Source organism: Chrysemys picta, chromosome 1 (assembly GCF_011386835.1).
Source record: "Chrysemys picta bellii isolate R12L10 chromosome 1, ASM1138683v2, whole genome shotgun sequence".
In the NCBI taxonomy this organism is placed as follows: Eukaryota; Metazoa; Chordata; order Testudines; family Emydidae; genus Chrysemys; species Chrysemys picta.
In genome coordinates this window covers 47,143,636-47,156,956 of record NC_088791.1, presented here as the reverse complement: position 1 = coordinate 47,156,956, position 13,321 = coordinate 47,143,636, and the positions used below count along the sequence as shown (strand labels likewise).

At 40.1% G+C, this 13,321-nt stretch overlaps 1 protein-coding gene across 1 annotated transcript in view; it reads right to left on the bottom strand.

The window, feature by feature from the left end:
* CTTNBP2 (cortactin binding protein 2) overlaps positions 1-13,321 on the bottom strand; it is a 196,976-nt gene that overhangs the window by 165,671 nt on the left and 17,984 nt on the right. Inside the window, 1 exon segment of the mRNA XM_005285758.5 lies at positions 12,616-12,723. Coding sequence (XP_005285815.2) covers positions 12,616-12,723 — 108 coding nt within the window.

Below are 13,321 nucleotides of genomic sequence, written 5' to 3'. Positions count from 1 at the left end.
AACCAAGTACCTATATGGGGTCTCTGGCTGGCTTTGTACTCAGGCAGCTAGCCTGAGCTGCTGTGGTACTACCCCTGGCTACACAACTTAGCGCATGTCTGTCTGCTGATGCTGGGAAGCACACTTCCAGCTACAGTCTAGACCTACCCCTTACATTTAGATTGTCTATATGAGGGAGACTATACGGCGTAGCTTTAGTTACCTACTGGTGTAACCCTATAGTGTATTCTGCCAGAACAGGTTTTTCCTCCAAAAACAAATGGTAGCTATGTTGCAACAGATATTCTTCTGTTGACACAGCTGCATCTACTCTGCAGTTACATTGGCATAGTTATATGGGGGAGGGTGTATGGATTTTTCACATCTGACCAATGTTATTATTTAAGTGTAGACCAAACAGTAGTGTTTCCTCCACTTACAGTGTTATTGGAAAAATCTGAATCAGTTCAGGATCCTTTGATATTTCCAATTTAATGAAGATCCTAATTTCATACAAATCTGTTTATAATATATGACAGAGGAAAACAAGACTGGTTTTCAAATAGAAACACTCTTTGGAAAATGTTCATGGGATATTGGTGTCTCATATATAAACGTGTATATTCACTAAGAACCTTCATTAACACAGAATTGAGGTTACCCTGTGTTATCTTATGCCATTCCAGAACAAGGAGTTTAGCAAAACTCAGATCCCTGAAATCTAGGTCCATCCTGCTCCTGTGCGCTTGCTCCAATAGGATGGGGAAAATAGTGCCTTGAAATGGTTGTAGGGTGTAGTGACTGACTGAGGCTGCATGGTCTGTGTCCTAAAATCCTCACCGTTTTATTCCATAGTGGTTACTATAACTTCAAGTATGCAAGAGAGACATATCTCCCTGCATCTCCCCCACTCTACTATTTCCAGTTCACTTACTGGAGGATTTACATATCTCCTTTCTTTCTCCCTCCCTCTCCCCCCAGTTCAGCCAGGGCATCCACTCTAGGCTCCACAACGGTCTCGCCTTCCCCTAGGACCAGGGTTTTACCCAGCTGCACAGTTCCCTGTCTTCACTAAGTTCCCCAGCAAGTCAGACTACTAAGCAGGCCTGCTTTGCTTTTCTCTTCAAAGAGAAACAGTTTAATTGCCCACAATTACAAGGTACCACACAGATCTTTCTAAGCAAGCACATTTATTAAGTGAAATCATTACAGAGAAGACATATTAGCAGGCGTGTAGGTTCTTTTATTGTTTAAGCCTACTGGAGATCAACTTCAAAACGGACTCTGGCAGGTGATCAGTCCTTCAAACTCCACCAAGGAGTTTTTCTGGGCTTACAAATTAATAGCCACCTTAGCTCAGAACAAGCATGCCAATTAGTACGAGAGTCACTCCTTTATACAGATTGGGCCTCTGATATTGTCCACGTACAACAGGTGATCAGCAGACAAAGGTTCCCTTCTCCCAGTGAAGCTTCAAAAAGGCAGTGCATACCTAGAGGGGGTACATTTGCATACACCTCCCCCTAGAGATTTCTTGGAAAACCCACTTAACTTTAAAACTTTATTTTTGAAACAATGGGCTAGACAAGAATGTAGTCCTTTGAAGCTTGTACTATTCCCCAGGATTTAGACTGGTCATCTTTTCCCCCTACCCCCAGACCTTACATACCCTTCCACAAAACAAACATTTGCAATTTTAATACTATGAGCTTCTAACATACTTAAAAATTCAATATGGCTTATCCAGGATATTGCAGGAAATCATCTCTGTCTCAGCACATTTCCTTGATTATATAGCTTTAACGGTCCACCAAGACGGGTCCCATGCTCTCCCTAAGCCCCCAACCCCTACTTCAGCCAGGCCCTCACCAGTCATGCCCCTGACACACAGTCCATTTCCCACCCCACGGGTGGTGATGTACACTAACTTCATATTCCCTGGTTTTCAGAAGTTTAAATTTGTGATACCCTCAGACCCCCTCTCCCCCCCCGATCCCAGTTTACCTGGAGATCCATGGAGGGAGGAGTGGGGGGGGTCTCAGATATGCATGCCCAGGAGAAGCAGGGCCTTCTTAAAACCTGGAGCAGGCACACACAACTGCTTGCTGGGAGGGAAAAGTTGAGGGGGGGGGAGAAAAATGGGGAGACAGTTTGAGATAAAATTGGGGTGGGTGGTAGAGGAGGGGAAAGAAATTGGGGTCTCAGGCTGGGGCTCTGTCAGCCCTCAGTCTGTTGCATCTCCCTCCTTTTCTTCCCCCCCCCCCATCCCCATTTCCAATGAACTGCCCCCTTCTGGATCCGTTAAGCCCGTAGCACTTTAGAAGTTATTTGCATGTACAAAATTTCCTCCTTACTGTCAGGCACCTTCTGCTTGTGCATACGCTTCTCAAAGGCAAACTATTTAGTGAAGGGCTTGTCTAAATGATGAGTTAGTCCGCACTAGAAGGGTGATTATGTAGTTTGAGTTGTACACGGAGGTGGATCCTGCACCTTCACTAAGACTCCCATCCCTGTTTCAGCCAAGCCTTCTCTGCTGAATGACCTCAAAGTGACTGTCCTTTTTTCATTTTCTACCATTTTTCTAGCTTCCTAATGCTAGTGGTAAAAAAAAAAAAAAAAAAAAAAAAAAAAAGAACCAAATCAACACATTGGGGGAAAACGGTTGGATAATTGGGAAATCAGCTTAGCACTCAAGGATCTGAACGTAGAGGAGGCTTAAAGTAATTCCAAGTCAAAGTTACAGCAACTTTTTGAAGCCTGAATCCCAAGCAAGGGGAAAAAATTCCTAGGGAAGGATTACAGATCAAACTGGATGAACAGGCATCTGAAACAGGTTATGAGAAAGCAGAAGGAATGGAAGATAGGCTAGATCAGCAAGGAAAGCTACCTCTTGCACATCAGAAAGTGCAGGGAAAGAATGAGAAATGCCAAAAGCCATGCAGTGTTGGACCTTGCAGAAAAAAATAAAACCAATAATAAAAGATTCTATAGCTATATAAATTGGAAAAAACACACACACACACCACACAAGTGAAGAAGTGGGACCACTAAACACTGAAGATAGGGTGAAAATTAAAGATTATCTGGACATGACCCAACACCTGACTGAATACTTAATTCCTCATTACCCTTACTAAAAACTGAGGCAATGGGGTAGTGGCAGGGTGGCTAACAGAAATGAGGATATGGAAGTAGAAATTACCATATCTAAAGGTGGAAATCAAACTCAAGCAGTTTAATGGAACCAAATCAGGGTGCTTGAATAATCTCCAGCCAAGAACATTAAAGGAACCTGCACAAGAAATTGCAAGCCCAATACTAGGATTTTTAATGAACTTGTAAACTCAGGGACTGGAGAATTGCTAGTATATTTTTTTAGAAAAGAAAAAAGTGATCTGGGAAACTACAGACCTGTTAGTTTGACATCAAATTGTATGCAAGGTCCTGGAACAAATTTTGAAAAAAAGAGAAAAGGAGTTAAGGACATACGATTTACCTATAATTGGGATTACACACAATATGGTTTTACAAAACGTAGATCTTGACAAACCAACCTGACCTCCTACTTTGAGGAGATAACTGATTTTTAGACAAAGGAAATGCAGTATACCTATCTACCTGGATTACAGTAAGGTATTTGATACAGTTCCACATGGGAAATTCTTAGTTAAATTGAAAAAGATGGGGATTAATATGAGAATTGAAAGGTGGATAAGAAACTGGGTAAAGTGGAGACAATCTGAACTGTCAGGCTGGAGGGCGGTTACTAATGGAGTTCCTCAGGGATCGGTCTTGGGACCAATCTTATTTAACATTTTCATTAATGATCTTGGAATAAGAAGTGGGAGTGTGCTAATAAAATTTGTGGATGACACAAAGGAATTGTCAATATGGAGGAGGACTGGAATATCATGCAAGAAGATTTGGACAACACTGAAAACAGGAGTAATAGAAATGGGATGAAATTTAATAGTGCAAAGTCATGCACTTAAGGACTAACAACAAGAATTTTTGCTATAAGATGGGGATGCATATTGGAAGCAGAGGAAGATAAAGATCTGGGTGTACTGGTTGATCACAGGAGGATTATGAGCCACCAATGTGATGCAGCCATGAAAAAGGCTAGTGCAGTCCTAAGATGCATCGGGCAAGGTATTTCCAGTAGACATAGGGAAGTGTTAGTACCATTGTACAAGGCACTGGTGAGACCTCATTTGGAATACTGTGTGAAATTCTGCTCTCCCAAGTTTAAGAAAGCTTAATTACAACTGGAACAGATGCAGAGAAGGGCTACTAGGATGATCCGAGGAATGGAAAGCCTACCTTGTGAGAGGAGACTCAAAGAGGTTGGCTTGTTTAGCCTACCCAAAAGAAGGCTAAGGGGAGATGTAATTGCTCCTCACAAATTCATCAGAGGAATAAATACCAGGGAGGGAGAGGAGTTCTTTAATTTAAGCGCCAACGTGGACACAAGAACCATTGGATATAAACTGGCCATCAACAAGTTTAAGCTTGAAGTTAGGCAAAGGTTTCTAACCATCCAATGACTGAAGTTCTGGAACAGCCTTCTAAGGGAAGAAGTGGGGGCAAAAAAACTAACTGGCTTCAAGACTGAGCTTGGTAAATTGGTGGGGATGGTATGATGAGACTACCTACAATGGCATGTGACTTATTTGCAACTACTAGTAGTAAATATCCCCAATGGCCAGAGATGGGACACTAGATGGGGAGGGCTGAGTTACTACAGAAAATTCTTGCGCAGGTGTCTGGCTGGTGGGTCTTGCCAACATGTTGGGGGTCTGACGGATCACCATATTTGGTGTCAGGATGGATTTTTTCCCCCCTGGATCAGATGGGCAAAGACCCTGGTCTTTTTTTGCCTTCCTCTGCAGCATAGGGCACAGATCATGTGCAGGTTTAAACTAGAGTAAATAGTGGATTCTCTCTAACTTGAAGTCTTTAAATCATGTTATGACAACTTCAGTAATTCAGCCAGAAATTATGGGTCTATTACAGGAGTGGGTTGGTGAGATTCTATGTCCTGCAGCATGTAGGAGGTCAGACTAGAGGATCATGATGGTCCCTTCTGGCATTAAAGTTTGAGTTACGTTTGCAATAAATCCATAGTGGTAATTTTTTCTGAAATCAACAGAATTTATTCTAATCCCATGTGCTGCAGTAAATTAAAGTATCCATAGTAGGAAGTCATTGTAAGTCTTGCACTCTAATTACATGCACATCATAGCATCATGTGAAATGCAAATTTTCATATTCAACTCATTTACCACCTACAGAGACTTACACAGACAAAAGAAATTAATGTTATTACTTCCTTTCTAAACAAAGTTCCAGCTATGTTCAATATTAAAAAAACAAAAAAACAACCCTTAAAGGAATAATGTAAATGACTTAATTAAATGGGAAAACCAGCAGTAACTATAGTATTTATCTTTTATGGTTCCAGTCTCAGGAAACAACAACACTAGCACCTTCAGTTCATCCAAGGATCTAAATGTACTTTACAAAAACATTAAAACTTCATTGACTCCAAGAGGCACGTAGATACTATCCATATTTAAATGATAAAAATGAGTGCCTTGTCCAACGTCACATAGGGCTTATTTACACAGTGTGTTAGTCCACACTAGAGGGGTGTAAATGCTAGCATGTTGCATGCTAAATGCCAGCATGATGAACAGGTGCCATGTACTAAAAGTTCCCCGGTGCTCATTAATATAGTTCTGTTTGAAATGGGCTATGTTAATGCACAGTAGGGAATATTTTTTTTTTTTTAAATGTACACCAGTGGGGTCCACATGAGCATTTTGCGCACTGCCTGGCCCATGTCCACTAGAATGGGCACCCTTCTAGTGCAGAGTAACTCATGATTTAGACCAGCATAGAGTTAGTGGTGATGACAGTAACAGAACTCAGTTGTCCTTTCTCCCAGTCCCACATCTCAAGTAAAAGACCACCTTCCCTCCCATGTTCTCCCCTTAACATGGGCACACAATTCTTAGTTGCATAGGCTGGAATTAAATGCATACATTAGGGAGCGAGAGAAAAAAGTCTCCCCTGTATACCACATAATTCTTCATGTTCAGGGAAATTGCTCTGATCATAATCAATAACCTGCTTTAAATGCAAATCCGATCACAACATTAACTATGGTCTGAACCCACACTTCCAAACAATGGACAAAGTGCTTAGAATCTGAATAATTGTGATCTACTCTGATCTCCTGCATAATACAGGCCATGACTTCCCTGAATTAATTCACACTTGAACTAGGGCATAAAACTTTTAGAAAAGCATTCAATCTTGATTTTAAAATGTAGAGTGATGGAGAATCCAGCACAACCCTCGATAAGTTGTTCCAATGGTTAATTACCCTTACTGTTGATTTTTGTGCCTTATATCTATCCTGAATTCATCTAGCTTCAGCCTCCATCCACTGGAACTTGTTACATCTTTGCATGCCAGACAGAACCAAATCACCCCTTAACCTTCTTTATGATAAGCTAAATAGAAACTCCAGGAGTTCAGTCTCTCTCTCTCTCTCTCTCTCTGTTTGCCAATCCTTTAATCACTCTAGGGGCTCTTCTCTGAACCCTCCCCAATTTTTCAATATCCTTCTTGAAGCATGGACACCAGAGTGGATACAATATTCCAGCAGTGATCACACAAGTGCCAAATACAGGAGGTAATATAATCTCCCTACTCCTACTCAAGATTCCCATTAACTGTTTTAGCCACAGCATCACAGTGGCTACATTTGCACTACAACATAACCCTGGGGTTAGTGGAACTCAAGACTACAGTCACTGGGTTTGAAAACCCAGGTCTTGAGCATCCACACTTGAGACTGGGCCTGACACAGGGACTCCAGCATCCATATTGCTGTATGCAAACCCAAGTCCAACCAACCATAACCCAGACTTCTAGTGCTCTTTTGAGATGTGGTCACTCTTAGCCTTTTGTTCATGGTGCAGGCTGTGACTTGATTGTCACAGCCTACCAAATTCCCAACAGATTATGCAGAGCGGTCTTTTGGATCTGCATACTCCCAGCAAAGAGAGCCAGCAACATGAAGTCACCATTTTGAAGAGCTTCTCTTGCTTGGGCTTTCACTCCTGTTTCAGGAAGCGGGCAGAACTTTCACAAGATGCTGGTGGACAGTTTGGCAGCATTTTATGACCCACCAAAGGCATCTGAAAGAGCTAATAGAGCAGGAGAAAGAGGAAGCTAAACAATACAAACATGGAAGACAAACTGGCTGATGCTGCTCAGGACTCTTAGTATAGCTGTTGATGACACTATGTAGACCAGTGCTTTTGAAGCAGGGCTACAAGAGCAGACTGGCAGGATATCACAGCCCTGTGGACCTCTGATGACCAACAGTGGGTCCAGAGTTTTCACATGAAAAATAGCTACATTTTTGGAGCTTTGTGAGCAGCTTGCCCCGACCCCCCAGCACTGTGACACATATATGAGGATGGCCATGTCAGTCCAGAAGCAGGTTTCTATAACTGTCTAAAAGCTTGCTACCCCAGACAGGTCTATTGCTAACTAGTTTGGTGTTGGAAAGTCAACTGTGGGTAAAAGGGTGGCCAGGGCACAGTCTGATGTGATGTGATTATACCTAAAGGTGGAGAGCATAAACAAATCCGTTAAATAACTGCTGACTTTGAGAGAATGGACTTTCCAAACTACACCCACAATTTGCCCTTCTCAAGAAGCACATGAGTACCAGAAGCACAGAGTACTACTCTATTATGCAGGCCCTTGTGGACCACAGAAGCAGATTTATGGACACTAACGTGGGCTGCATAGGAAATGTTCATGATGCCGGGGGTTTCTGCCCGATTGGCAGCTTGAAATCCTACTGATGCCTACTTGGACCCCAGTGTCATCAATGATGTCTGCATTACTGTGGCTTGCTGTGCTCTGCAAAACCTTTGTGAAAACAAAGATGAGCCATTTGCCCTGAATGGACCTAGGACAGTAATGGATTGCTGAACCAGTACACTCAGTCAGAAAGTGCATTGGTCACAGCTGAAGCAGGATACACCCAGTCAACAGAAATCAGAAATGCTCTGTGCTTCCACATTATGGACTTGCATAGGGAAGGGGGAGAACAGTATGTTTATGAATGTTTTTGTAAGTTTACAGTAAAGGAGGTACTACCACACCACAAAATGAAGTGGGGGGGGGAGGGTACTGTCACAGTACACAATGACCAGATGGGTATTCATTATTATGGATTTTTATTATGGATGAGAGGTTTGTTAATGTAATGGGGAGAAACTGCATTTGCAGTATTGATTGAGGTACACAGTTGTATTAAATAAGTGTTGGATACAACCTACCCATTGTGCCTTACCCTGTATTTATCTTTATTATTCAACAATCACATAAAATGTGATGTAGTGATAGTAATAATAATTTCTTAAATTACAAAAACAACAAATGTTGAAGCATTGCCAGACAGGCCAGCTGCCATTAGAACACCAAAACAGTAGTAATAAGCCAACACCACAAACAAAATGCAAAATTAGGGGATTTTGTTTGCGCTTTTTGGTTTATTTATGTCCTCTGGCATGTTCTCCTTTCCTTGTGCATTTAGCATGCACTTGCTGCCACTGTATGGGTGTATAGGCCTCCAGGGAGGTGGTGGACTGCAAGAGAGGCTGGATAAATGAGAGGGAGAGGGTCAGCATGGAGGTGGAAGTATGCTGGGAGTAGATTTCCCCTGCCCTGCTGCTTTTGTTAAGAGCCACTTGCATAGGCTACTTTGGACAATTCCATGGTTGGGTATTCCTGAGGAGAGGGGACTCAGACCCTGGTATGGGTGCAACAGAAGCCTGAACTCGAGGGCCTTAGCAAAAACAGCTGCTCAGACAGGTCTTTTGCTGGGCTCGGCCTTTTCCATCAACGTACATTCCTATTCCAGAAACTGCAATACAAGTATTTGCTCATGTACTGCAGTTCTGTCCTAGAACTCTGTAGCCTGTCTGTGCCTTTCCGTCTGCCTCTCCACTTCTTGAGAATCCTTCTCTCTTTGGTACTGCACCTGCTTGTTAACCTGTCCAGAATGTCAACCATAAGTTCATTACAAAAATGCATCCTCTTGGACCAGTCCGTGATGGTATGGAGTCAGACAGAACTGTATATAGACTTAGGGCTGCTCTACACAGGGGGGGGGGGGGGGAGGGGAGAAAATCGATGCAAGATACTTCAAGTATTTGCGTAGCTGAAGTTGCGTATCTTGGATCGAATTACCTGGAGTCCAGACGGCGTGGGATCGATGGCCGCGGCTCCCCCGTCGACTGCGCTACCGCCGCTCACTCTGGTGGAGTTCCGGAGTAGACGGTGAGTGGTTTCGGAGATCGATATATCACATCTTAACGAGACGCGATATATCGATCCCAGATAAATAGATTGCTACCCGCCGATACGGCAGGTAGTGAAGACGTACCCAGAGGGAGGGGTTAGGCTCATGGTGGAGTTTGAGCCTGGGCTTATAGTACAGACATACCCACTGAGAGCTCATGTTCATCTGATTTATCCACAATGATTCCCAATAAACAGAGTCACCATTTCCCAAGATCAAGTTCCCCCATACTGTAAGTGTGGTCTGCACTCTTTGTTCCTAGATGTATGGCCTTACATTTGACTTATTGAAACAAACAGTTTGCTTCTGCCCATCTTAGCAAGTGATACAGATCATGCTGTATCAGTGATTGTTATTTATCACTCCACCAATCTTTGTGACATCTTCAAACTTTATCAGTACTGTTTTTATGTTTTCTTCCAGGTCATTAATTTTAAAATTTCAATAGCACCTGGCCAACACAAAATTAGGTTATCACTTTAAATGTGATTTTCATGCATTAAGGAATGGGAGAGTCTGGGCCACAAAAGGTTAAACCTAGCTGCTCATAAAATGCCATTTTAGGCTATAAGTGAGTCAAGATAGGTGTCAATGTTTTCAGATTAATAAAGGAATATTGGCACATGGCTATATTTCAAGACCTGAAATGAAGATTAACTGGTTCACCTGCTATCATTTAGAATTAAAATCATTTCCTTGTTTTATCTGAGCCAATCATGCTACTTAAATTATAGCTTCTTACAATTAGAGCTATAAACCTTCATAAGACATTTCTAGGTTCAACAAATATAACCTGTTATAGGTAATAAGCTGAATATCGATATTAATCTATTAAATGATTACTCTATTTGCCATAATGTTAACATGCTGTAAAAACATGCAAATGATTAGCAGCGTGCAGCAATTAAGTGAATATTGAAATAGTTTGTGCCTTTATCAGGAAGTCGTTTAGCAGCAATTAACATTTTTCCCCCACCCATGTTTGTGTTATTTTGTTCAAAATGCATGACAGTAGATTTAGCAAGGAATCAAAGTGCTTTATTAATGTAGTTTCTTAAAAAAAAAAAAAAATCTACACAGTAGGAATCTGAAAATACTCAGTTCTCTTAAGATGATACATCATGTGGAACTGTAGCCTTCCACGGTACAGTATTAACAAGCAGGACATGAATTGCACTCAGCTGGAAAAGCTCACATCTACAGCTTTGTTCTGCTCATGAATACAGTACATTGTTAATAGCCTAAAGAAATTTTTGGTCCAGTAAATTAAGCTGTTATAGCGATAGAAGGAAGATGGACACAACATGTACTAATTAGCAAAAAATGGTAGTTAAAGACATTCACTTTATTAAAATCATTCTTGTATGTGGACATATAAAAAGTCAGTTTTGCCCACTACTAGGTCACCTGCTTGGACTACTAGCATTAAAGAGTTTTGATACCATTAAAGAAGGCAAAATTTCCATGTTCCCAGAGAAAACACAGATCAATAAAACGTTTTCCATATTCAAATAGACCCTTCTATATGCTGCAGCTGAAATTCGGATTTTCATAAGCTAGCAGAAAAGCATTTTGTTTAAGGGACATTGGTTTCATACTTTTACGTAACAAACCAGTATCCAAGACATTAAGCCTGCCTTCTATTCCTTTCCATTTTAAGCCAAAAATACCATCCAATCACAAAAAAACAAAAACCACAAAACCTTTTCATAAATTCAATTTTCCAATATGTCCAGTATTTCCCAAATGTTACCTTAAGAATTATGTCAATTTAAGACAGACAATCTAATGGAAAGAGCTTCACATTTTCAATATTTTATTTAAGGAAAGTTTCAGTGATAAATATTATTAAGATATTCGGTGAGGAAGCAATATTTAACTAGCATGATATTTGAGAATCTTTTTCTAAATTTATTTAGAAATCAAAATGGATACTATAAATATAAAAACTATTTATACAAAATATAAGATTTGAATCAAATTATGCAAATAGTGTTCCACAAAAAAAAAAAAAAAAAAAACCAACGACTAACAGACAAAGTTTAGCATCACTCAGATTAGGTAGTCAGTCTTTTTTAAAAAGTTATTTTAGAAGCAATTACATTTGCCATTTCAAATGTAGGTTAAGGACCTTTCATGTCATTAGCACACTGTATACTAGGAGTAACTAGTTTTAATCGGAAATCAGAAATTTATATCCTGGCATACACCCTTTTCTACATTGACATGACCTTCCCATTTCATCTCCACTCCCACTTCAGAAGACTGGCAATGCCCACTAAACATTTGTTACATCCAAGCATCAAGACTGCTGAAACAAATGAAGACTGGATTCAATTTAATATATTTTTAAAAATTGCGATTAGTCATGAGATTAAAATACAAAAAGATTTTAATTGCACTGTTAAACAAAAACAAAGTACCACTAATATAATGTTTGTGGATGTTTTCTACATTTTCAAATATATTGATTTCAATTACACAGAATACAAAGTTTACAGTACTCACTATTATTTTGATTACAAATATTTGCACAGTAAAAAAAATTTACACTTCACCTCATGCTTTTTTTTTTAGTGTGAATATTTGTAATCAGAGCACTGTACACTCTGTATTCTGTGTTGTAACTGAAATCAATATATTTGAAAAATGTAGAAATCCACCCAAAAATATTTAATAAATTTAAATTGGTATTATTGCTTAACAGTGTGATAAAATCTGTGATTCATTTTTTTAATTGAGTTAATTTGTTTTGAGTTAATCACTTGAATTAACTGTGATTGACAGCCCTTTAAAATTATTCCCACCTATTGCAAATGGAGTATGATGCAACATAACATTCTCTTTAAATTCCATTATTTTACCCCATGCTCTACCCTTTCAAATTCCAAATTCAATTACTGTATATTTTGTTAAGGTGGTTTGGGAACAAAGCAATTACCACTTAGCCAAGAAAGCATTTTGTGAGTGCTAGGGTCTGAACAGCTAAAGAGCCTTACACATCACAATTTATACCTTTTTACTAAGGGTATGCCTACACTACCCGCCGGATTGGTGGGCAGCAATCAACCCACTCCCGAGCACTCTTCCGTCAACTCCTGTACTCCACCGCCGTGAGAGGTGCAGGCAGAGTCAATGGGGGAGCAGCAGCAGTCGACTCACCACAATAAATAGGTCTAAGTACGTCGACTTCAGCAATGTTATTCATAGGATATCTTAAAAAAAACACCACAGTAACTTACCCTCAAGGCTTCAATTACAAGATCCCGTGCTTCCAGTTCCCCTTCCATTACACTAAGGAGCATCCGCAGTTCTGGCTTGCTCAGATTATCCACATCAAACTCTCTTTTCTGTAAGAGAAGTACAATTGATGAATACACTATTTAAATGCAGGTATGATTACAGTAGGAGGGGGGAAAACAAAGATAAAACTGCAAAGCAAAAACAAAAAAGAAAGGGCATGATAATAGTGCTAGTTTCTGTCAGCATTTCCACCAAAGACCATATTTTTCTAAAGTTTATTATTGTGTTGTAAAGATTTGACATGATCTGAATTGTGACAAGCAGGTTCAAGGTGAGTATCAAGTAGTTTTACCCCTTTTTATTTAAGATGAAGTGTGAGGAGTTTACCAGTACGTGCTGTTCTCAAACCATTTTTCTTTCAAAGGGCCAACTCCTGCAAAGACTTATGCATGTGCTTAACTTTAAGCAAGTAGACCCACTGAAGTCAAATTCAGTCAAAGTTAAGCATTTGTATTTTAGCTGTCTTGGGGCTTCACATTGTCAACTAAAAGTCTGACAAATAACTTTATTTTTCATCCTATCAAATGATTCCATATACAGGGTCTCAGGGCAATTGCACAAAAGAAAGTTAAAAATCAAATAAATACAAATACAAAAGACTAGTAGAGTAGGTAAATAAACACTCCCAATCACAGAAAAGCCTCT